This window comes from Acinonyx jubatus, chromosome B3 (genome assembly GCF_027475565.1).
Source record: "Acinonyx jubatus isolate Ajub_Pintada_27869175 chromosome B3, VMU_Ajub_asm_v1.0, whole genome shotgun sequence".
In the NCBI taxonomy this organism is placed as follows: domain Eukaryota; kingdom Metazoa; phylum Chordata; class Mammalia; order Carnivora; family Felidae; genus Acinonyx; species Acinonyx jubatus.
Window position 1 is genome coordinate 64505336 of NC_069386.1, and position 25702 is coordinate 64531037.

The 25702-nt window shown below is 40.7% G+C and overlaps 1 protein-coding gene across 7 annotated transcripts in view; it reads left to right on the top strand.

Annotated features, from left to right (window-relative positions):
• MEIS2 (Meis homeobox 2) overlaps positions 1–25702 on the top strand; it is a 207524-nt gene that overhangs the window by 50430 nt on the left and 131392 nt on the right. For all 7 annotated transcript variants that reach the window (XM_053224192.1, XM_027066895.2, XM_053224193.1 and 4 more), the window contains one exon: positions 13525–13670. In XM_053224192.1, the coding sequence (XP_053080167.1) occupies positions 13525–13670 (146 nt within the window). The remainder of the gene's footprint in view (positions 1–13524; positions 13671–25702) is intronic.

Sequence of the window (25702 nt, forward strand, 5' to 3'; positions counted from 1 at the left end):
AAAACATCAGGGCACCTGGCTGGCTCAGTCAGTAGAGCATGTGACTCTTGAACTCAGGGTCATGAGTTTGAGCCCCATGTTGGGTGTAGAGATTACTTAAAAACAACAAAAAAAGGAAATTTAAAAAAATTTTTTTAAAAAAGAAAAGAAATTTATGAAACATCAACTCTATGGGCAGTTTTCAACTCTTAGAGACCAATATGCTAAGTAGTTTCTATTTCCAAGTTTTAGATACAAACTTACAAAGAATACAGCATATTCCAAGGGATTGGAAAGGCATCCATCCATTCATTCAATAAAAGGTTAGACACGTACCATACTCCCAAGTTCTAAGAATAATATGAAAAAACTAAAAAATGTGGTTTCCTGACTTGAAGAAGTTTATGTAGAACAAATGTGAAAGAAATGTAGGAATGGTGTATATGTGCGTAAGTCATCTGGAGTTATGCTGCTAGTTAAAGTAAGCTTTGAAAGAGGTAAATAATTTGAGCTAGGGTTGTGCTATAATGCAATGGATTGAGAGTAGTTAATTTCAGTATAGAGGGTTAGTTTCAGTATAAATATCAATCTACTTTCTAGGGCACCTAGGTGGCTCAATCAGTTAAGCGTCTGACTCTTGATTTCAGCTCATGAGATGATCTCATGGTTCGTGGGATCGAGCCCCACATCAGGCTTTGTGCGCACACTGTGGAGTCTGCTTGGGATTCTGTCTCTCTGCCCCCCTCCTGCTTGTGCGTGTGCACTCTCTTTCTTTCTCCCTCCCTGTCTCCCTTCCTCCCTCCCTCCCTCTCTCTCAAAATACATAAAACTTAATTTTTTTTAAATTACAAAAAAAGATCAATTGACTTTCCATTAAAGGATATCTTTGAAACATAAACAGTATAAAATTCACCCCGAGTGTCTTTGAGTACATACATTTGTCCACGTGCAAGGTGCTGAGAAGACATCAGTAAGTAGCCTTAAAATCACATTGTTTTAAAGTAATTCAGAAACATATATGACACCTTCAAAACTCTGTTGCGAGGATTTTATATCTTTTGAGGCATGCTTTTTTTGTATAAGGGGGTAAAAATGTGTTCTTTTTAAAAAAGACCTTTATTGAGATATAATTCACATACTATATAATTTACATTCATAGAGCTGTGCAAATATCACCATGACCAATTTTAGAACATTTTTATCACCCTTGAAGAAACCCCATACCCGGTAGTAGTCATTCTCCATTCAAAGTATACTTTTAGGGGCGCATGGCTGGCTCAGTTGGTAGAGCATGTGACTTTTAATCTCAGAGTCATGGGTTCAAGCCCCACAGTGGGTGTGGAGCCTACTTTAAAAAGATATTTTATTTTATTTTAGTACACTTTTAAAGGACCCTGTGTCTGTAGTTCTTTGGTACATAGGCTATATGAAAAATAATCAATTCATATTATTTTAGATTATTTTTATTAAGCAGGCATATTATTTATTTCCTTTAGGGCTATTACATATATGTGGTAGATCCCTGCACTACATTACAAAAACTTACCTGCTTGTTCTCAAATCATAGTAATAGATTTATTTAAAACCATCAAATCAAAATAAGTGGAATGCCTAAATGGACAGGAGCTACTTTTTAAATGTTAGTAATTTAGTTTATAAACTTCTTAAGCAAAAATCCAAAGATGTGTGAAAATATTCTTTGAAAAATAAAAATGCAATTTAAAAATAATTAACAAATATTCTCCAATTCTGATGTGTTGATGATTTGAAAAGTATTCACCTAACGCCAGCTATCAACTTCATAGGTACTATTGTTCTTTTTTCTATATGTAGCTATGACTGGCTTCCTAAAAATATCCCAGAGGGAGTGTTGATAGGTATCTGAATCTAGTGGTCTCAGCGAGCATTATTATTATTACTGCTATTATTACCTAGGTGGCTCTCTTTTCTCTTAAGGTAAAGAATTTCTTTTTGCATTAACAATATCAGTTGCAAAGTTGCACTTTTATTAAAATATTCTGTTTTCATTTTATAATAATCACGAAAGTGGGAAATAATCAGTCTTTTTGTTTTGGTTGTCCGGCTGTTTGAAAATAGTGTCTGCTGATAGAAATTCACAGAGAGACAGCAGAGTAAGAATTCAAATTGATCAACTGTTTGACATCAGAAAAACGCATTGTCCCTATTTTTCTTTTGGACAGCAAATGAGATATTGGCGTACGGATCCTAAAAATTGAATGAAATCACTTCTGCCACATAAAATTATGTTTTTTGTTATTCCTCCTACCAGATTTTATTACTGGTTGATATTTAACATTTCAGTTCATAGTAAAGTATGCTAAAAGAGACCATTAGAGATAAAACCCTATAGTTAATGGTAAGATGAGGATATTAGCGGCATGTACTGAAAATACAGGCTTGATGTGGTCAATACATCCTTGGAAGCAGACTAACTATATTCTAGTTTTAGTATAAAATGTTGAACGTGTGTTTTACATAAAAGGCCTTTCGTAGGAAACGCTTTTCGCAAATACAAAGGCCGTATCTTTCCTTGAAAGACCTGTTGATTCAGAGATGTTAGCCAGCTATCTTTACGAAAACACTTTACAATGCTAAAAATAGTCCACTTCAGTTAAATATGGATATTTTAAAAAAGAAAATCCCAGTTAGACTGCAACAGAAGGACATTTTGTGTGACAATATTTTGCATGATTAAAAATTTAAACAGAATAACAGCTATTTATATTTACAGTTACATGAGAGTAATTACTAACGCAGACAAAATACTTAGAGCATAATTTAATAATGTTTTCCTCTAGCAAAGGTGCCAAAATAGCTATTTGCATAATTTTCACAATTTGTACTGAAACATAGCTAAGTGAAATTGGGAAGACATCTCTCCCCAGACACCCTTTTTCTTTTGTAGGAGATGTGGGAAAGGGAGTCATATATCATAACAACTCATTTTTGTGCCATTTCCCATAAAAATCATGACCTTTGTGTCTACCGTTAGGTGAAAGAAATGTGTTCCGTTCATACTTTCTCTTTTAGGGTCTCTCTTTCAGTGGCCAGCCTCAGCCCGACTTCAAGGCTCCTAATTATAACATTTACTGGTTCAAAGATTAACCTTCTGAGAGGCGCATTCTGGGCTCTTGGTAACATGATCAGCTTGGTCTTCTCTTGGTCTCTCTTTCTGGTTCTTTGTACGGCAGGAGGGAGATGATGGTATCTGGCACATTCCCAGGATGACTTGAAGATGGCAGCCTTGTGTGTTCAGGGCTGAAAGATTGTGGACTCTGTTAGCTGAAACACCACTCCAGGGAGGTGAACAGAACATTAGAAAAGCTTTAGCTGTAGGTAGTTAGTGCAAGGAGACTCAAATTTGAGAGCTGGGACTCGAGTGGACATTTGTCCCTGCTTTCCACCTTAATAAAATCTGAGTGTTCACTGTGGGGAAGGGCATTGGAGAGATCACTAAAAATGAATCATTAGAGTGCCCAGAAGAGCTTTATTACGATGTACTGTGAATAACTTCAGAACCTACTCTGTATTTTTATATGTGCTTGTCCGGTAACTGAGTAAAAAGTACATTCTTGTATGCTCTACCGCAGAGATTAAGCAATCTGCTGAATTATAATGGCAAAGGAATATACTTTCTTACCAGGTTCAGTCAATATCCTTTAGAGAATTCTGTGGAAAGTTAGGAGAATAAATGTCCTTTCTTGAAACATTTCAAAAAATTTCAAGTGAAGTTACATATTTCGAACGAGGGGAACCAACTTAAGTGAAGCATAGGCAAAGACTATTGGAAGCTTTCTTTCACTTATGCTCTCTCAAGGATTAGAGGGTTCCAGTCAATAAACAAAGCCATTTTATGGCTCCTGACGGGTAAATTGAGGGGACTGATTTGGTCAAGGACCAGTATGAGGATGTTTCTGTTCAACAGTTAACAGGATTCAACATGATATGGAAAATACAGGCGTGCAAAACTATACTACGACACTCACGTTGCCAGCTAAAGCCTAAAACACAGCCACATTTACATATGTGTCCATCTGTCTGTTTTTACACTTTATTTTTCCAACCAGTGGGTGAAGTGGTTTTCATCCAAGCTGCAGTCTGAATTTTTTTTTTCACCCACCACTTTGCATTATATCGTATAGATGCATATTTTAAAGTGCATGTTGTTTGTCTCTGGACACGCGTTTGCATAGCCTTGGCTGGGTTTTCGGTCCTCTGCTGGAAGGTGAGCTCCTGTTCACAGGCCCCCGCGCCGCAGCTGCCCCCACCACCCGGTCGGCTCCGGATCACCCAGTTAGGGAGCAGTTTGTGGCCTTCTCCAGGGTACAGAAATCCCCCGGGGCAGGCCTGGGTGAAGCCGCCGGGGCCACAAGCGGGGGAGAGCCAGTGAGAATGGAAGTGCTTTAGGTCTCTTCAGTGGAGAGCCTGCATAAATCCTGTGTAAATAGAGGGAGGATAACAAAGAAGGAGCCCCTGCAGCTCTGAGCATTTGGAGCCATTTGGGGCTGAATTTGCTAAATGCTGCTTATACCGCCTGAAAAGTTGAAGAGAAAGGAGCATAAAATCCCCTCTGTTTTCCCCTTTCTGCTCCAACCCCGGGGGGAGGGTGTTCAGGACCAGGGAAGCCTGAGGTAAGCCGATGAAGACTTGTTTTTTCAGTGCTCTTTTGAGTGTGAAAAAGGTGGCCTGGGTCACTGTCCTCTCTTTAATGTCGGAAACCCACACAGTTAGTAAATGTTGCATGTAAACGAAAGCATTTCATCTCTTCTGCTTCCCTCCATGCTAGTGGGCCATGAACTAGTCACTTGAAAAATCACAGAAAAATTTCACTTTAACGTGTCCAGACAGTTAAGCACAGCAGGAGAGTAAAAGAGATCAGTAATTAGCAGGTCTCACTGCTGGCCCCTCACCCCACCTCTGGCCCCTTACCCTCCCCACATTTCTGGGTCTTCAGCTTTCCCTTCCCCCAACCTGATCTGACGTGAAAAAAGGTAAATGGCATGTGCGAAAAGATTGACTTTGTGGATGGTTCTTGGAAAGCGAGGTTTGCAGGGCTTTCATCGAGAACAGAACTAGGCAAAGGCAGCTTTTCTTCCTCCTCCTCCTCCTCCTCCTTCTCCTCCTCCTCCTCCTCCTTCTCTTTCTTTTTCTTCTTCTTCTTCACCTCATTTGAAACCCTGATGCAGGTTTCTCAGTGGGATGTCCTAAATTAAACTCCTGGAAGGTAGTCCCCAAAAGAAAATAACTTTGTGCCTCTCCGAATATTTTAATCCTGTTTCCAAAGTATTATATTGAGAGAAAAAAAATAAAGAAATGACCATAGGGAATGGGTTCACAAAGTACTGTGTGTTACAGTTCCACAGCTACCTAATACTTCATCTTTAGCAGTAACGCTCTGAGTAATCTGAACAGCCTGGGCAGTGCAGAGCCCGCTGTCTCCCAGCACTCTCTTCCCGTTTGGAATAGGGCAAGTGTGAGATGGAGTTTTCATAAATAGTAGCTGACGCATGTCTCAGACACGTAAGGAGCATCTCTGAGGAGGACCACACACGTATGCAAACAGTAAAACACTGGGCACGATACCATGATACCCAGTGCTCACAGGGAACGATGGAGCCCACGGCATGGTGGCTCCTAGAACAAGTTACCAGAGCCAAGGGATCTCCTTCATGGATAGTTTCCTCAAAGGTTACATTCTCATCGGGTCCTAATAAGATGTCTCAAGGATCTTGCTACCCATGCGTCCGTTCCAGTAACATTTGAGTGTTTACCCCGTGTCGGGGCTTGGGCATCAGAAATGACACAGCCCCTGCCTTGGGAAAGTTCACAGTCAAGGAGGACAGAGAAATGACTGAAAATATAAATCGCAAAAGACAAAGTGTATATAACAGGCAAGAACAAACTGCTGAAGAAGTAGAAAGCATAGTGTACTAACTCTGTCTTGGGAACTGGAGAAAGCTTTGCAAAAGAGGTTCCTTTTTCATTGGGTTGTGGAGGCTGACTAGGAGTTTGCCTTGACAAGACTGGGAAGGAGGGGGAGTAAAAAATGAAGAGAAAGGACAACCCGAGCCAAGGGGAAAGGACTGAAGGCGTGGAATCTTGAATGATCCCTTGGCTCAGAGAAGTCTTTGAAATTCCACAGATGCTTCTATTTCAAAGTTATAATTAATTAGACATTTACATCCACAGGGATCAATAACGATCCTATCTATAGATAATGGCTATACCTGTTTGGGTAAAATATGCATCTGCTTGTTTCGTGGTTCACGTTTACTTTTAATTTTTTTTTAACCTTCATTTTTGAGAGATAAGAGTATGAGCAGGGGCGGGGCAGAGAGAGAGGGAGACACGCAACCAGGCTGTCAGCACAGAGCCCCACTAGGGGGCTCGAACTCACAGACCATGAGATCAAGACCTGAGCCAAAGTCAGATGCTTAACTGACTGAGCCACCCAGTGCCCCCATTTATATTTTAAATGTGCTGTCACCCACTGTCCCCTTGGAACATCAGTGTTACATATACAAGGCCTTACCCTTGGAGTTTGTTTCTGGGGCAGTGAGTGCTTATCCAGAAGCAAGATTCCCTTTTCATTCTCTCGTCCTCTGAGCAGGTTGAGGGAGAGGATAGAAGACGGGAGTGTGGGCTTTGGACGACTAGCACGCTGGGCCACATGCTAACTATGTGACCTTTGACAAGTCACTTAATTTCTCTGAATCTATGTTCTCTTATCTGTAAAATGGAATTGGTAATAGTTATTTCATTCATTTGCTGTGAAAATTACACGAGGATTGGAACACTGCAAGTGCCCAGTGAGAGGGACTTGTGATAATGAAGATAATGAATGCGACAGCCGTATTGATAAAGAAGAGGGGCCTGTATTCTAGAGATAGAGAAATGGGTAGAAAAGAGACCACTCTATTTAACATTAAATAACACCATCTTAAGAACTCTGTAAATTTGTGTGTGTGTGTGCGTGCACGCACACGTGTATCATTACAGGCCAAAGTATGCAGTTCATCTATAAATATATTTGGACACTTGTGTACAAATTGGTGATTTATTTGAAAAAGATACAATACAGTTTATATACATATAGGTTTATGATCACAAACATAAATATCTATGTATTCATGAATATACCTAATTCCTGGAAATAGATTGTTTAGAAAGGGTGTGTGTGTGTGTGTATGAAATTAGTGGATTTCCATTGCACACAATGAAAATGATAATGAACGTAGTGCATTTCTGTTTAGCAAAATAGGGGGTGTGAAGCCATGTTCTTTCAGATGAGACGTCTTTCTTTTTTACAGTATATATTTTGTGTGAATGTATTTAACTATGAAACCTGGTCTAAAACTTGGTGGAGGGAGAATTAAATAATGCATCACCAACTTACTCAAAAGAGCTCCAAATGCTACCAACCAACATGCGTATTTACTTGTCCTGATACAAGATTCAGAGGTCAGTTTTAGATGTTTGTTAATTGACGTTGCGGCAAATGTCGTAGCAACCTTATTCTAGCTTTAAAAAAGTGACTTTGAGGCAGGGGGCTATATTGTCTTAATCACAGTTCTGTGAAGTGTTTAATAGCGCTGCACAGAGCTCCTGAGATCCTTACTGTGTGGACAGTCAGTTCTCAAATATTTGTAGCCATCTCTAAGCCCTGAAGGTCAGTCTGGTGTCTCCACTCGGATGACAAGAAACCTGTTCGGAGAAATCCTGCGTCCCAAAGTCTGTTGCTCTACTGAGTATATCCAAAGCCCTTCAGGCACTGGCTTACTTTTGGGAGAAAAGTTTGTACATTTCTCTTTGAACCTGGACTAGCCCAGACCAACTCTAGCTCAGTCCCAACTCCTGGGCCCTATATCTAATCTCTTCTCTGCACTTAGAATTTTACCTGTGGGATCAAACCTTGCTTAGATCTGTCACTGATAACAGGGTTCAAATGAAGTAATGCTTTAAAAAGTGAAAGATAACTTACAATATTAATGTGAGAATACCAGTGGCCATAATACTGGACTTGAAGTTACCTGGATTCTAGTTCATTCTAGACCACACATAGCTGTGGAATCTTGAGACACCACCTAAACTCCTGGCCTCATTTTTCTCACTGGCAAAAGTCTGTGTTTTGTTTTGTTTTGTTTTTGTTTTGTTTATGGAGAGGAGTGGAGTAAGTAGAAAGGTATAAGACGATGGACCTTCTTGGTTGCTGCATTGTAGTTCTGATAGGGCAAGAGGGCCACATCCTGGTGATATCAGACTCATCATGGCACATCATCACTGTTGATATCATTGCTTTATTCCAAGCCAAGAAATGGATGCCTAAAATATAGATAGATTTTTGGCTAAATGGAATAAGACAATGTGCCAATGAAAGGAAGTGATGTCCTTTTGCCTGCGTAGTTTTTATGACCTACAGTTGTATGGATTGGGAATTTCTGCTTTAGAATCATCTGAGGATTCACTGGATACACAGCTATGGATATGGATTTTGCCTGTACCTGGATACCCATTACCATGGATATCCCAGGATTTAGCTTCCTACAACTAATACACTGTCTCAGTATTGGTCTTTAGGTAGGTGTAGATTGGGGCTGCTTTCCAGAGCAGTGCCCTGTTCTGAGCACAGTATGCTCAGCTGTGGAAAGTATGTGTGATTTCCTCCAGAGCCTGGGTGTAAATCCAGCCACAGATGCTCTCAAAATACCTCAGAGTCTTAAAACAGGAAGAAGACCCAGGGATTAGAGTCAGGCCTTCAGACAGCAACCGCCAAGGGTAGCAGGTTTAGGGGGTCTTCAATGTGTTCTTCAGCAGCGCTTCTTACACTTGGGTGGTCATTAAAATCACTTGGAACACTTGGTAACATTCAGATTATTAGACCCCACTCCGGCGACTCAAATTCAGTAGGTCTGGGAGGGTCCAGGGATATGCATTGCTCACCATTTCTTTGCCAGTGCTAAAGCTGCCGGTCCATATTCTGAGACCCAGTGTTCTAGAACTTTTTCTTCCTTTTTATCTCTCATCACCAGAAGGTCAGGATGGGGCTACATTCTGTTGGCCAGTAGATGTGATAGAGAACATAGTGAGTGTTCTGTAGTGAGTAAGGCCCGGGCCACACTGTAGTTGCTCCCCATGACCACTGACCCCATGTATGGGAGTAGAATAGACTTGTGACTACCTACCTGTCCTTTAGGTTGCATTTTCTTTCAAATTAGAAGGTCATCTAGTTCAGTGGCTTCCAAAAGCCAGTTTGAGAACCAATGCTAGGCTGGTTGTATAAACAAACCCAAGGAGCTTGTTAAAAATATAAATTCCTTGTCCCTGCCCTGGGATATTTTGATTCTATAAATATAGGATAAGGCCTAGAGACCTGTGTTTTTAACAATCTCCCCTGATGGTTTAATCCACTTCTGAGTTGTCTATCTATAGGCCTTAAATATTTCTTTCCATGGTCACCCACAATACATTGAAGTAATGCACCACTCTTTGAGTATCTTTGCCCCCGATTTAGACTGTGCCCTTAGAGAAGGGATTAGCAACCTTTTAGAAGAAGAATTAAATTATTTTTTGCTGTGGTTTTTCACAATCAGAGAGGTGGCAATCCTAGTGGGATGGCTGGTGGTTCAGCCCCTCAAAAAGGCCCCAATGCACCCGGAGTTCTTTTAAGAAGCACCATTCCTGGCATGTTAGAAGTGGCTGTGTGCACACAGGCAACCCAGCCCCTTAGGCACTATAATGAGCGCACTTGCCCCAGTTTGGGATTGTCAGAAAGAGGAGAGGGTCCTCGAATAAGTTCATGTGTGAGTTCAGCTGTTCACTCACCCAACAGACAATCACTGGGTTCCTGCTCCAGGTCAGACACAGAGGTGTGCTCTGAGGATAAAAAGATAAACAAAAAACAGTTCCTGCCCTCAGGATTCCACACTTTTGAATCTTAACTTCAGATGCTGAGATGGACGCTATCACCTCATACACCTCCTTTGACTCACACATCTGTGCTGGTGTATATAGCCTTTTTGGCACAGAAACTCATGTGGCACAGGTGCCAAGGATTGCCAACTATCTTACACACAGCCTTAAAACAAGAAAATGATGTTGACTTTAAGAGTCACTAACTCGGGCATCATCTGCACAATTTTATTTTAGGTTGCAGATCACACAGTTTTCTTTCGAACTGTTTCTTTATGCTCTTATTCCTCCACACTGGAGTTGGTTCACAGTCCGTTGGAGCAAAAAAAAAAAAATGTTATTTATTGTGTTGTTTGGAGAGGGAAATTCTGCTCTTTAAGGAAGTACAGACACTAATATTATTTTTATTTATTTATTTCTAAAATGTTTATTTATTATTGAGAGACAGAGAGAGACAGACCGTGAGCAGGGGAGGGGCAGAGAGAGAGACACAGAATCCGAAGCAGGCTTCAGGCTCTGAGCTCCGAGCTGTCAGCACAGAGCCCGACACGGGATTTGAACCCAGGAACCGCGAGATCATGACCTGAACCAAAGTCAGACACTTAACCAACTGAGCCACCCAGGCACCCCCGACACTAATATTAATTTAAAAAATCTAATGTCCAGTACCTACTTATTATAAAAACAGACACATTTTTCTTTACAATTATTTGTTAACACTGGATCCAATTTCAAATATTTTACAATACATAAAATGGACTGCTTTATATTAAAATTCATGTGATGCTCCTGCCTTTTTCCAGTTTCAGTCATCAAAGAATGCTCAATCTATATATTTTTTTTCTTTAGCTAGATAGTTTGAAGGTGTTACCAGCCCTCTTTGCTTTTAAACAGGAGAAAATGCACTGTGGAAATTCCGTCTCTCATTTTTAAGGTCATTGATTGGGTTAAAAAGACAAATGCCTTTCTTTCTTTCTTTCTTCCTTTTTTTTTTTGGTTGAACTTCCTTCAATTAAGCCATTAACCTTTTAAAATAAGTATATTCAAAAATCTATCAAAAAAAGCTAAATGAGATTTTAACAAAATCCTGACAATTTCAGCTTAAACATATACACAGAAACCATATGTGCTTAGGAAGAAATATATACACACAGGCATTGTTTACAGTGTGTGTTTTTATATTTGGAAGACATTGAAGGAAGAGCCATTCCATACATACATTATCCACAGTGTACATCCAGATAGCCCACATAGATTTTTACATTGAGAGACAAAGATATCTTTATCCACGGTAGGTAGACAGACAGACTGACTGACTTCAAACTTGGACTTGCAGTGTGGGTTTTTTTTTCCTCATCTCCGGGTACTGCTTTTCAAAATTGCCTCGGGCTACAGAACAGCACCTCAGATCCCCAAGGCCCACTGCCTGGCTCCTAATAGCCACTCTCCATCTGTGTCACATGAACAGCTGATGAGATCGCTCCAGCGTCTGTATTTTGGAGAGCACATCCACCCAGGTTAAAATGCTAGGGTTGCCAGGGAGCAGTCAGAAGCCATTAGTGTGGGTGAGAATTTGCCTTGCAGCAGTTCCTTGGCATGGTGGAAAGCGTGTACGCGTGTCCCTGCTCAAGCTTGTGTGTGTGTGTGTGTGTGTGTGTCTCCTTGTGCAAGCGACCCCTAGTATACACGGGTGTGCAGATGAAGACAGATGTAGGTGAAGACTAGATTCCATATATTCAGTATTCAAAAGTCAAATGCCTTTTGTTTCCTTGTACTCTGATTAGTTCTTTGACTATTTGGGGTCCCTTTGACTCTTTTTTTTTTTTTTTATCATAACAGACGGCAAAGAAAAAGAGAACAGCAACTTCGGGGTCATGCTCTAGTGTTTGGGCAGATGGAAGGGAGCTGCTTTGCCTTGGGGCAGGGTGGTTGTAATGAAGTGGCCTGTCAGTCTGTAAATAGTGAGGGTCATCTCTTCCATGTGATGGAGGGTATCACATTGCAGTGAAAATGGAAATGTCAATAAAATTAATCTGCCAGCTCTTTGCTGTGGCTTTTCTGCTTTTCTGGTCAAAGAAGGTTGAAGGGTTTTTTTTTTTGTTTTTTTTGTTTTTGTTTTTGTTTTTTTTTTGGTGAGGAAGGAAAAGAACAGGTACAGGGAAGCCCACGGAGCAGACCCAGAAGTTAGAAGGGGAGGGGCCCAGTGGGCAGGACATGCTGGTGTGGCCCAGTCCAAGAGGAAGGAACGGGTCTGGGAATGAGTTGGTGGATCTATAACATTCCCCGGGAAGCTGCGGAACGTCTAGCTCAGGCTACATTGAGCACAGAGTTTATTGTTTTAGGCTTTCTTGGACAAGGTTTTTACTTAGCATGGGATTTATGGCATTTACTGCTAATGAATGTCTATTCTTAAATTACAAAAACCCCCATCTCAGTGCAATTCCCAGATGTCCTTCCAGGACCCCAGCTTCTTAAACACCAGCAGGGAGCATAAACTCTCCACTTCTCTGTTTTCCTCTTTCGTGTGGCTCCAGGCTAATGATGTGCAAGGAAAACACAGCCATCTATAAAGCCCCAGCGCTGTCCCCGTATTCTTCATTTATTTTGCATTTGATTATGCCACAAGTCGGATCTTGTTTCTTTCCTTTTTTTAAAGTTATTAGTTCAAATATTAATGTAGGGATATGGCATATATTGCTGCTCTTGATTGATGCCTTCCCAAAAACAGGAAGACGTGCTCGTATGAATTTTAAGAAAGTAGGGGTCCTGCAATGCCTTGCCAGAAGAGTTTTTCAGATACATAATTTAGATGCCCTCCAGGCAGGCTTTCAAGGCATTTTTGCTGGAGGGCAAGAAAAAATAACTATGACTGTTAAAAGTAAATGATTTTTGCTAATGCACAATTAATGCCGGAGAAAAGCACAGAAGAGAAAGATGTTGATAGAAACTTCTGATTAAGTGAGCACCCTACCTTCGTGTGTGTGTGTGTGTGTGTGTGTGTGTGTGTGTGTGTATAAATGATAATGAGCATGATCAGTGGTGCAGAGAGCTAAAAGTTTTCATGCCATGCAAATGCCGAATGCAGGGTCATCTGAGGAGTGTGTGAATGTGCGTGCTTAGGAGGTGACAGTTCTAGGAGGGGCTGAGCAGGCAGTGTGTTATGTGCAATGAACAGTGACACAGTTACTGTCACCTATGCAGGCAGCCTGGAATATATAGACTACAGAACATTTAACTTGATTACCCTACAGTATGTGTTCACTATGGGCATGGGAGTGGATTTTCACCGAATGGGTTTTCTGATGGCGGTTTTCCCACATTGGATTCCATAATTGACAAAGAGCTACTGCACTGTGTCAAGCGCACAATTATAATTGAATTAATGATATGGGCGAGTGTGAGACACACAAAATTAACATTTGAAGAGGCCTGGTTTAATTTTGTCTTTTACATATTTGTGTCTCCAATTATACTTTAATGAAAGAGAATATACCCGCTTAATGGATTTCTTTCAACAAGCTGAGCTGAGCTCATCATCAGCTGCACATTGTTGTTGGCACCCTTTCTGTGTTGCCTCTAATGTGTTTTTTCTTCTTTTTCTTTTTTTTCTGCCAGGGGATGGTTTAGACAACAGTGTAGCCTCACCTGGCACAGGTGACGATGATGATCCAGACAAGGACAAAAAACGTCAGAAGAAAAGAGGCATTTTCCCCAAAGTAGCAACAAATATCATGAGAGCTTGGCTGTTCCAGCATCTCACAGTAAGTCAAGATGAAAGCGTTTTTGCTTGCTTTGCCTTCTCCTAGCAAACTTTACAGGTTGATACAGATTTTTTAAAAATCAGGTGCCTATTTTCCCTTTCTTGAAATCTGATGACTAACAGAGCAGCTAAGATTTTGTCAGCCTTCACCATCCAAAGAACAGCCTCTAGAAAGGAGGAGATTTGGGTTTTCCTAAGCCAGGCACAGACCTTATTCAATATGGTCTAGGGCCCTCAACAGTATATGCGAGCAAACTTGTTATTTGTGCTACAAGGTGTGAGGGCAGCTTCAGATTAGGCAACTGCAGACAAGGGAAATGGCTGTAAGGAGCTCACAAACCCATGCACACGGCTGATTACAGTCTTAACGAAAGCCATCTCCTCCAGGAGGCAAAAAAAAAAAAAAAAAAAAAAAAAAGCACCTTGCCACTTGCATGTCCAAGCTCATGGTATCAGGTGCAAGTGTAATCGTTGGAGCAGCTTGCAAACATGGCACGTGTTTATGTGACAAACACAGAAGGGCTATAGGTGCTCCAGAGCCTTTGTTTGTAAGGTGGAGATTAAGGATTCTTTTTTAGCTCTTCAAGTCCCTTTTCTTAGAAGCTAACCCTATTCCCTTCTGGGAAGAGATCAACCATGCAACGTTTTTAAAGTAACAGTTTATCTCTGTCCTCCTGTCTGCAGTGGGTTTTACGTGTCCCTGTGCACTATTGACTCTAAGACTCTCATGACAAAAAAATCACGATGTATTTTTACAAGGGAACTAGGCACTCCTGTTTTACTGTTCGTTTGGAGATTCTGGGAAAGTGGTAAAGACGTCAGAGGCAGTGTCTTGCTATGATATTGTTTTCAGGCCATTCTATTTAGGTAAATGCTTAAATATAGAGTAGCGCATTGAAAACCGAAGGTCTTCTTTGATTCTCTAACTTGTGTGTTGCCATGCTGAATGACATTAGTTACAGTGTCATGGGTCCAGGACAAGGTTCCACTTTTATTTATGGTGGTGACTGCTGATCTGCTCTTCCAGCTGGGCTACAAAGGGCAAGGGGTGGGGTGGCGGCAGGGAGGGGGGAGAGATAAATTCACATTCCTAAATCGGCCATTTTGATGTAAGGACATTAGTAGCAAACTAAGGTGTATCGATCTGGCCCGTGGTGTCAGGATTAGACGGGAGAACCAACGAGGCTGCCGTGGTAGTGGTTATTCTTGCCTTGCAGCCATGGCCATTTCAAAGGTCAGGGCCCTGCACTGACTCGGCTCAGAGGAATTAGACAGAACATGCAGTCTCTGGGCTGATTACTTAACCAAAGACAAAATAATGAGTCCTAAGCAAATACTGACTAATTGAAAGGGCTGTAAATCCATTACATATTGGTCAGGGATAATCAGGAGTATTTAATCACTTTTATCTATTCAGGAGCACTGAAGCTGCAACAGCAAAGCCCTGAACCTTGCCATGCGGCTATTATTCTCATCATTATCAAAATTACTTCACAGCTGTTCTTTGCTACATCACCTCAGCTGGAGATTTACTAACCTGTAAAATGTTTTTAATTTGGAAGTCGAGTGAGTGTGAGGGGAGGGGTTTCTCATTTTTAACTGAAGGGTTGTTTGGTTAGAGTAGCAAGTTAGAAAGGCAGGGCAGGAGCACATGGATGGCAGGCAAACAGCTTGCTCCCCACTAGCTCACCTGTTTGGTTTCTTCCCTCCGTCTTCCTTCATGCCCAGCCCCTCCTGGCCGAAAATAAAGATTTCAACAACTGCTTTACAAGCAGGCCTCTCCATGTTATTTGCAGCCCCTCAGTAGTCAAAGTCAACACCACAGAACAGCAGAACCTGTGAGAATTCAGCTGCTGTGTTTACCAGTGAGGAAACTGAGGCCCAGAGAGGGAAGTGATTAACTCAAGGTCAGCCTGCCACCAGAACCCAACCTTGCTTGTCCCCCGTGCTGTGCTTTTCCCACAGCACTATGAAGACTTTGCTAAAATTGTTATCCCCTCTACCAGTGGCATATCAATCTCACACAACCTCTGCCATCAGTATACCCAGCATCAGAGGGGGAGGAAATATGGAGAAGCAAAGTGCTGTTCTCTTTGTTTTTAAAACTTCCTGCTCCCCCAGCCTTTCCGAGTAGAGAAGATTTGGCACCTTTCTCTTCAAGCCGACTGTCTCCTTCACCACCTATATTCTGTGCCTTGAAACTCCAACGCTGTGTCCACAGCTCTTGCTGGATCTCCTGCTTTGTCCTGTCGATACCTTGCCTCCCACCTCCCTGTCCTGAACTGAACCCACCATGCAGTGTGGCCACTGGTGAAAAATTGTGGGTGACCAGGGATTGCTGGGCCCCCCTGGTGGCTTGGCTGTGCAGGGGGCTACAGACCGACCACAAGACCTTGTCCCCACACTGAGAGTGCTTTCATCTAGTTAAAGGAACTCAAGACTTTGTGCAGAACTCTCCAGCCAACTGAAAATTTTAGCGAATGTCTTTGTAGCAGGGAGAAAAGAATCAAATAGCCTCAGCCAAGCAGTTGGAAAACTCGCATTTTGAGTTCAGCTCTCCTCTGTGCTAGCTGAACCTCAGTGAGTCCATTAAGTTCTCCGGACCTTACGTGTCCCCAGTTTTCAAGCGAGAGGGACACAGTGCAGGGTCTCCACACTGTGGCCTCCATTCCTGCATCCACAGCTCTTGGTTCAGCTCTGGAGCACGTAGCCAGAACACTGTTCTGTCCCAGTCTCAGATCATCCCCTTTCTTTTTACTCTCTGCGAAGTGCTCTATTTTTCTCCCTCCTCCCCATGACCTTCTTTCACAACATGCCCCTTTCATTCGTTTCTCCCAATGGCTTTGTCTCCCAGTCGTTCTCTCTGCTCCCCTCCCTTGCCTTTCCTGCACCTCCCTTGTATCATAAGGAAATTCTCCTCGGCTTTCTCTTTGAACAAATTTTCCCTCTTCATCCAGATTTTACCCCAACTGCAGAGAAGAGGTTCAGTAGCTTTGATGAGGATGGTCCTGTAAAACTTTTACTTTCCAATCTTTAATGAGCTGAAAGATTTACTCAGCTATAATTCCGAGCTCAGAAACCAAGAATAGAGACCCCTAACTAGCGACATGTTAATTTAGACCTCTTTTCTTACGTGCACTAACAGGCATGAGGAAGTCCTTGGAAATAGAGATGCCCACTATATTTTTCTGTCATTTAATTAATTTCAACTTTCAAAGTGAAATGTTGGCTCTAGCTCACTGAAAATAGATGTAGTCTAAATTATTATTTCATGTAAATTTCTTCACAAGTGCATGATTCAGTGTGCATTCCTCCATTATTAGTCTCTTTAACATTATTTCAAACTGGTTTGTTCTCTTTTGTGCGGTATGACCTGTTCTTGTATTACAATAATCCCCGATGTACCCTTTTTTCTTTCTTTTTTTAAAAAGAAGCTAATTGAATTATCTCATTATTTTAATTTGTTAAGCAAATGTATTTTGCATCTCAGGATGTGTTCTTAAAGAAGGGGGCTGCTAAGGCTTTGCCCCCTGAATGGGCCATTGGCCCATTTTGACATTCATGCATTCATTAACTAGCAGAACATAAAAGAACTCTGGTTGTATTTTTTTTTCCAAACACCCAACCAGCACGGAGCAACTTTTTCCAATAAGCCACAGGGGTCTCTCTACATATGTTCTCAACTGCATGCTATTGTCACCTATTCTGAATACCTCAAAAGGCCCAGAGAAAAAAGAACCCCACCTCAACAAAGGCCAACTGTAGCAATTGTTAAGTCTTAGTCTCAATATGACAAAAATCATTAACCTTCAGTTTTCTTGGAAGAACAAGTTCCACTACAACTGTAACAGTTAAAACAGTCTCAAATTCCTGAGCACCACCGACTTTAAGGAAAAAACTAATAAACTTGCGGCTCATTGATTATATTGAAGGAAATATTTAAACTAAATCCAAAGTGGCATTAAAAAAAAAACTATTTGATGAATTGAGCAATTTCCATATTCGGAGTTAAGCACTTTGAATTTAAATTTAATCTGAGTCTAAATAATTAATTTCTGGTTTCTAACTTCCAATTTCCAAAATGTCTTTTAAAAATCCCCTTCAAAACACTCATCATAACGTTAAAAAAAGTAAGCTCATATATATTTGTGTTGCTAAATATATATATAAATATATATATTTTTAGCTATATGTATATTTTTTAGCTATATATATATTTAGCTATATATATACATATTTAGCTATATATATGTGTGTGTATATATATATATATATATATATATATATATAGCAGTTCACCTGCTGAAAATGTTGTGTATACTATTACCCCCTTCCTCTATTGGTTGATGGCTCTGTTTGGCTTCTCAGACTAAGAAATCTAGTGAAGATTGAAGAAAGAATCTGTTGGAAATGTATGTGCTTTTGCTGGAAAGTACCCAATGGCAAAAGAACTTAGGGAAATCCTAGGGAAGTATATTCCTTTCACTAACACATGGAGATTATGGTATCATAAAAGTAAGCCTGCCATTACAACTGTTTTTATTTGACTTCAAAGATAGTTAAAGAAAGAAAACAGCAAGAAATAATACCAGGGCTAACGGTTTATTCATAACCATGAAACACTCCTCCACGCCAAGAAGCCCTTAGTGTGCTCAATTAGGCTCTCAGGCACCTCCACTTGCCACGTTCGAGAGCTTTCTAGTTGTGCTGCAAAGAATATATTTGATCACGGAATGAAAACAGGAAGTGCTCCTATACAAAGACACTGCTTGCTCATACCAGTCTCTAACTAAAGGTTTTCTTATTTGAAAACACGGGGCTAAAGCTCACACTTAGGGGATGTGGGACTTCTTTCAAAGATATGTGTACGGAATCAGAAGCAAATTTACTTTAAAGTGATGTCATATCACACAGCCTTCTTGAAACTGCAGGGTCTAAAAACCGTGCCCTTTGTTCATGGCAAAATGCTTTACTCCTCTCTCCGCGTCTGGTGGTGAGGGAGAGTGATGAAACCTGCCTTTCACATGTTCAGTCATTTGGCTCCTCATCCATTAGAGATTGTTTTATGGGATTTTGTAAATGTCTCTGGTAGTAAAAATGAGTTTTAAAGTTTATCATCCTGCAGAGACAGTGTACCCAAGTTATGAGTAAATACAGCTCCATGTTACATTAGAGGAACGCATATCTCTTCTCCAGTGAGTTCATAAAGACCATGTGACAGTTAACTTAGTCATCTCAAATTTTTTCTTGTACCCACACATACATGCACACGAGAGACAGGAGGAGAGACACTGACTTAAACTATTCTGCCTTTTAATTAGTTCTCTTCATCACGTGTAGACCTAGATGGCTCCTTTTTTTTTTTTTTTTTTTTTTCCCCAATGAGGTGATCCAGTGTCAAAGTTAGCAGCACAGGGCCTGGGTCTGGGGGAAGTTAGATGTGTCCCACTCTAATGGAAGGGAAACAATACATGTCCTTTCATATGCTTTCCAGGCATATGATTCTGCCTGTGTCATGACTCTCAGTTATTCATTATCAGGGGCAAAGCAAAACAAAACGCAGGGCCTGGAATCAGCAACACAGTCGATTTTTGATCGTGAGGAGTTACCCTCTCTAAGCTTCGTTTTCCATATCTGTAGAATGGGGATAATTCTAGAACCAACTTAGGTTGTTGCAGGGATTGAATAAGGGAATATAAAGCATTCAACCCTATGCCTGACTCTTAGAATAAATATGTAATATAATTCTTATTTTAATCTAGCTGAATGGCTAGCAGGAGGCTTTGACCAATGGAACTGGGCAGCCAAAGTTACCGCTTACTTTCCTGGTCTGTGTGAGATGAGGAAATCAGGTTTTGCCAAACAGATCCCAAATGCCCCGGAGCAGGAGAGAACATCATCTAAGTTGTGCTTTCTAGAGCCATATAAACATTTGACAACTGCTCAGTTCTGCTAAATGATAGCATCAGAGAGTACTGGTACTAATGAACTGAACATCCTGGTGAGCCTTCTGAGATAGAGTGTGATGGAGGTGAAGAAGAAACTGGTTATGGAACAGTCCAGAATGTCTTATCTGGGGCCTGGTTTTGATAGTATAAATGCTCCCTTTCACTGTCCAGTATGTGAACAGAATCTAGAGTCTCCTGGTTCCTCAGAGTGTTAAAGTCTAGGCTGTCTAAGAGACAGCATGGTGTGTGTGTGTGTGTGTGTGTGTGTGTGTGTGTGTGTGTGTGTGTATATATATTTTTTTTTTTTTAAAGGGCCACTGAATGTGAAACGAGGAGACTTGGTTTGAGCTCTGTAATCTTGGGTAGGCTTGTCAACGTCTGAACCGATTTCCTTACCTAAAAACAAACAGTAAATATGTGTCCTACTTAGCTGTTTGGGTTGCTGTGTGGTTCAAACGATATAGTCAGTTTGGAACTGTGATGTGCTGCACAGATTTTGGATATTTTGGTTTTTTGACTGTGTGCTTGGGTTTCCAGCTGCCTAAGGCCTCTAGTAGTAAGTACCTCCTAAAATCAACCAGGATGAGAGATCTGGTGCTGCCAACCTCGTTCATGTCTACCCTGGTTTCTCTCCTTGTTCATTCCACAAGGGCATCCATGGAGACTCTCTCTGATCATCGCCATCATTAGATACCTTTCAAAGGGCCTTGAATGGTTAGTTGAATCAGTATTCCATGGACACTAGTTATTTCTCCTTGAAAATTCGAGCCTTTATGATTCTGAGATTGAGCTACTTAATACCAATTGCTATAGGCCACATTAATACCAAATATGAAATGTTGGACGTACTTATGCAGTGAGAGATGGCCTCTCTCACATTCAGAGATACAGATGAGCGCTGAATGCAAGTGGGGCTGTTGGGCTGGGAAATACTTATGCGGAAATGCATATGCAGAACACACAGCTGAAAAACACCAGCAGAGAGGGCTTCCCACAAACATGCAGCAGAGTGAGGCTGCCCCTAGTTTTTGCCTTTGCATTGTTTTTCTGCTTGCCAGGAGAAAACATCTGTGAATTATTTGAATGGAACCTTATACTGGAGATCGTCTGAATTGGTGTCATCTCTGTTTAATTTCAGGAAATGATGTCACAATGCATTAAATAACAATGCTGGGTGATTTATTTTCCCATGGACATGCTGTCCTAAGCATTCCTCTTCCCTTGCAATGTTTCCAATTAACTGTAAGCTTGAGTGTTCTTCCCATTTCATAATGATTTTGAGGGGTGGGGGCGGGAGATGGGGGTGGGAAGAGTGGTAATTTCAGAGGTTGCCGAGGTTCAAAGCTAATGGCACATCCATCATGTCCTTATTGGGACAGGGAGGGTACTGAACGTCGGGGCTGTGATCACCAGTGTCAACCTACAACAGTGTTGGTTGGTTTTAACGAATGCGTAAAAAAGAAAGCCTGAATGTTCTGATCCTAGCTGTCCAAAGAGCCACCAGATAATTTTAATAGTGACCTGCATACTGTAGCTTCTGTCTTTATCAAAGTTTCTATGCACTCCCTTCTTCAGTAAAGAATAGAGGACATAAGTCAATTCTGTGTGCCATCTGTCGCCGTTTGTACAATTTCTCAAATTAAAGAGACAGGCCAAAAATTTAATGTGGTGTTGAATCCTAGAAGCTCCTCTAGAAGAAATAAAATTGCAACTAAATTTATTTTATCTGTCTTGAGGGAAAAAAAAAATTGCATGTTGCTGTGTCAGAACCTTTTACTTGGAGTCCCCACTTTAGTGTTTGGAATTGGATTCTCAGGGATTCTGCACGTAAAGACTGATGTGTCCGGGATTCAGTGGTCCTTGTCCACATTCTGAGTGACTCGGAGGTCAGGTCCCCAGTACAGTGGTGGTGGCAGTGGCCTTTTGTGGGAGTGGATGAGATGTGTGGTCTCCTCGATGCACAAGCATCTGGTCAAGATATTTCAAAAGTATATCAAGCAATCCCATTTAAAAAAAAAAGTTCAGCTGAGATAGATTAAGAAAATCAAGTCCCAGATTATGAGCGAATAGCTGACAGACACATTTTTGAAATGAGCGACTGAGTGAGAAGATTGAAGAATGAAATGCTTATTAAATTACCATCAAAAAGACACTAAAATAATTATTAGCTCAAAGTTTAACACCCAATTTCATAAAATATCACTCTAAGTATAATTGTTTAAAAATACGTTACAGAATTCAAAGAGGTGGAGAATTGAGGACCCTTGAATAAAAGAAAATAGAAGGCATGTGCATATCTGAATATTCAGCTATTTAAAACCTCCAAGAATGGAGTGCCATTAAAAGCTGTTAGTGAAACCCGTGAATATTCATTCAGATCATAGGGAACATTTCCATTTCCTCATTCCACACGACCACCACCACCATTTACCAGTACATTCTGTGGAGAGGTGGAGTTATTAGAACTCAAGGCCAAGTTGACTGGGTTATGAGCACACTCACCATCCCTCAGCTTTGCTGCGGGACAGGGTCATAAAGTGACCTTCGTGTTCAGGATTAATTTTGATTTTAGAGACCACTGCTGCACAGACTTCAGAGGACTCCTGAAAATGCCCTCCCTTCTCTGTGCTGGAGTCAGTTTTTGCAATTTGGACCAGGTTATGAAGTGTAAAAGGGATACATAGCCCTACTGTTCCTGTTGAGAAGTAGTGACTTGGGTAGGAAACATTAGGTTGGTTGAGTGGAATTTGCCTTATTACATTTATGTGCTGCGCACCACTTTCTAAATTGATTGGCAGCCGTTGTTTACAGTATGCAGAATAATCACTGGCACCCTTTAAAGGTGTATTATCCTCTTAAAACATAATAGTAATGCCATTTTCATGCTTTTACATTTGCTATTCATATTTTGAACTGCCAAGTCCCAAATCTGCCAGAACTGATTTAAGTTGTTTTTATCTAATAGTGGGTAAGTTGTCAAGACACAATATAATGGCAGATAATTTTTCTTAAACTATAGTTTTACTTCTTGGTTGTAATAGATAACATGAATATTTGTTGAATTTGACTTGATTGTCCACAAAAAGAAAAAAATTACAACTCGAGATTATTATTGTGGGATTCTGAGATGACAAGAAATGAAGAGAATAGTATTCTCTCGTTACTCTGAGCATTATAGAAAATTAACATGAGCCACTAATCTGTCCCCTTCCAACCACCAGCCTCTCAATTTACAGATAGATGATTTGTTTACCATAGCCAGGTAATGAAGAGCCACTCTTCATCCACCAAATCTTGTTGCTGCCCTTAATTTTAATACCTCAGCTTTCGTGGTATTGTATATATATATCTATATATATCTTATATATATCTATATATCTATATATCTCTTATATATATCTATATATCTATATATCTATATATCTATAGATATAGATATATAGATACATAGATCAGGATATATTTCCTTTTTTTTTTTTTTTTTTTTTTGAGAGAGAGAGAGAGAGGGAGGGACGGAGGGAGGAAGACAGTGTGAGCACAGGGGCAGGGCAAAAGGAGAGGGAGAGAGAGAATCTCAAGCAGGCTCCATGCCCAGCACCAGCATGGGGCCCTACGCTGGGCGCGATCTCATGACTGCAAGATCATGACCTGAGCTGAAATTCAGAGTCAGATGCTTAACCAGCTGAGCCACCCAGACACCCCAGATATGTTTACTTCTTGAATCATTCTCCTACATTTACATTTATTTCAGAATTAATTTTGAATTGGAAATATTTGGCAACTCCATAACTAATAATTTAGGCAAGGATAATCCCATGACTCCAGTCATACTACAGTTGTAAAATGGCTTAGTTCTTACCCTGGACACGTGGTGGGACTGTGTCATAAGCTGACAATAAATAACCCAAGTGTACTGGGGGCGGTGTTACTCTAGTCTTTCAAAAAGAAAAAAGCTTTTATCAATAGAAGAGATGAATGCTGGATTATTCCCTGTAGGTTTGGTGACATGTTGGAACTCTATAAAAGCAGCCTTATTTTTTTCCCCAGGGTGAAAAGTTATAGGTTCCATTTCAGTGTTTCAAGATACCTGCAGGCAGCCCATGAGTTGTTACCCTTGTTTTAAACCTTCCCTCACAATGAATTAAAAAAAAAAAAAAAGTGGTAAGAGGGCATGGGCAATATGAGATCATTATTAGTCGATCGTCGATTTCTCTTTAGTTTCTAGCAAACCGTAAGTTTAGACCTGTATGGCAAATCCACCCAACTACTCGATGGCACTTTGATGAAGACCCTTCTTACCGCCTAATCCTGAGACTTTTATGTTGGTGAACTGCTCAAGTGATAATCAAATATGACCATGTGAAAGCCATCAGTTTTTAATATGACCTCTGTTACCAGCCTGAGAATGGTTTCAAAACAGTTTGAAAGTATCTACTCAGTTTGAAAGTATCTACTTATTTATTTTTGCAGAGCAAGTTTAAAGAAAAGTGTGATTTGGGTCTTACATGCTTGACTCTCTTGTCAGTGTCTATCCCAAATGCCACCCTCCCTCCACTTATTTTAAATGTGTACATAGTTAGGCAAAAAGGAGGTGCTTTACTCCTCAATCTATAGTTGGGCCTGATTGGGGTAGATAGTGGAAACGTTTGGAATTAATAAAAGAATCGGTGCTTTCCCTACCTTTGATGTGGAGACAATCTGTTAATTTTTTTGTGCTTTACAAAAAGACAAACATTTCAGGGCAAGGAGGAAGAAATTCCTACTGTTCAGAAGAACGTGCACACACCCACATGCACGCCAGAGGCAGCAGAGTTAGGATCAATTTGCAGTCACTTGAATACGATCTTATTCTCAGCTCAGCCTTTTGCTCTCTGAGTTATCCTGGGCAAGTCATTCAATTTTCTGAGCGTGCTTTTCTCACCTTGTTGTTCTAAGAGTTAGCTGAGATTAGAAATAGGCCTTTGAAAAGGGAAGAATACTACGCAAGCATATTCATTAATGTTTTCATATAGTCCCCTGAAATAATTAATTTGCTCTGTCTTAGCTCCATGAAACCTGAACTTGGGCAGGGGTTGAAATACTCTTCAAAGGAAAATATTGTACTTATTTCTGTTGCCCTAAATCTGTTTGGAATGGGAATCAAATGCTACAGTTAGCATGATATGTACAAGGAAAGGACAAAAGCCTTATGGGCCATTCATACTGTTATAATGGCACAGTTATAATGGCACTGTGAGTGAAAGTAATTTTTTAAATTTCTAAACTCAAACTTGAGTGAAAGAATGGGGTGAATGATAGCAAAGAAACCTCACAATGAACTTACTCCCACTTGTATGATTACAGATTTGGAACAAGCTCCTTGGGGATTTGGACATCTTTGTTCTTTGTCCATAAACTCTTCATCCTGAGAATTAACCGGTTCACCAGTCTGCCACTTTTCATGCTGGCCAAGCTGGTGGGGATGAGCAGCTTTGCATCTCTAAATCCTATGAGAGACATAGAATTATCTGTTTTCAAGAAGAGACTAGAGAGGTTATTTTATTTTTTTTCCCTAATATAGTTTCAATCTAGATGGTAAATCAGACTACTTTTGATTCTACATCCAGAGATTTGTCGATGCCACAGCCCCTAAGACAGACTCCTGTTTAGCTAAAGCATAGCATATATATGGGAGAATAGCGGGGAAAGCTTGGAAAGGTATATTGAGGCCCCAGGTTTAGACCCACAGCCCAGATATCCAGGTGGGGAGCCTCTGTAGAAGTTAGAAATGGTGAAACCTGTGGTAAGAGTTGAGGTTGATCTTTGCAGAAGCAATGCTTGGAACTCTGGCACTGGATAAAGATAAGTAAGGAAAAGAGCGCAGAAAGAAGGGGTTAGGGGATAGAATCTTTTTGAAAACGCCATTTAAAGGGAAGGAGAGAGAAAGCAATGAGCAGAGATAAAGAAATCAGATTAGTAGGAGCATAATCAGATCATGTGAAACGAGAAAGAGTTTCAAAGTAGAGGAAGTAGATTCTGCAGAAAGATCAAGGACAGTGGTGACTAAAAATAAGCCTTCAGATTTGGCACTTGGAAGTCATGGTCT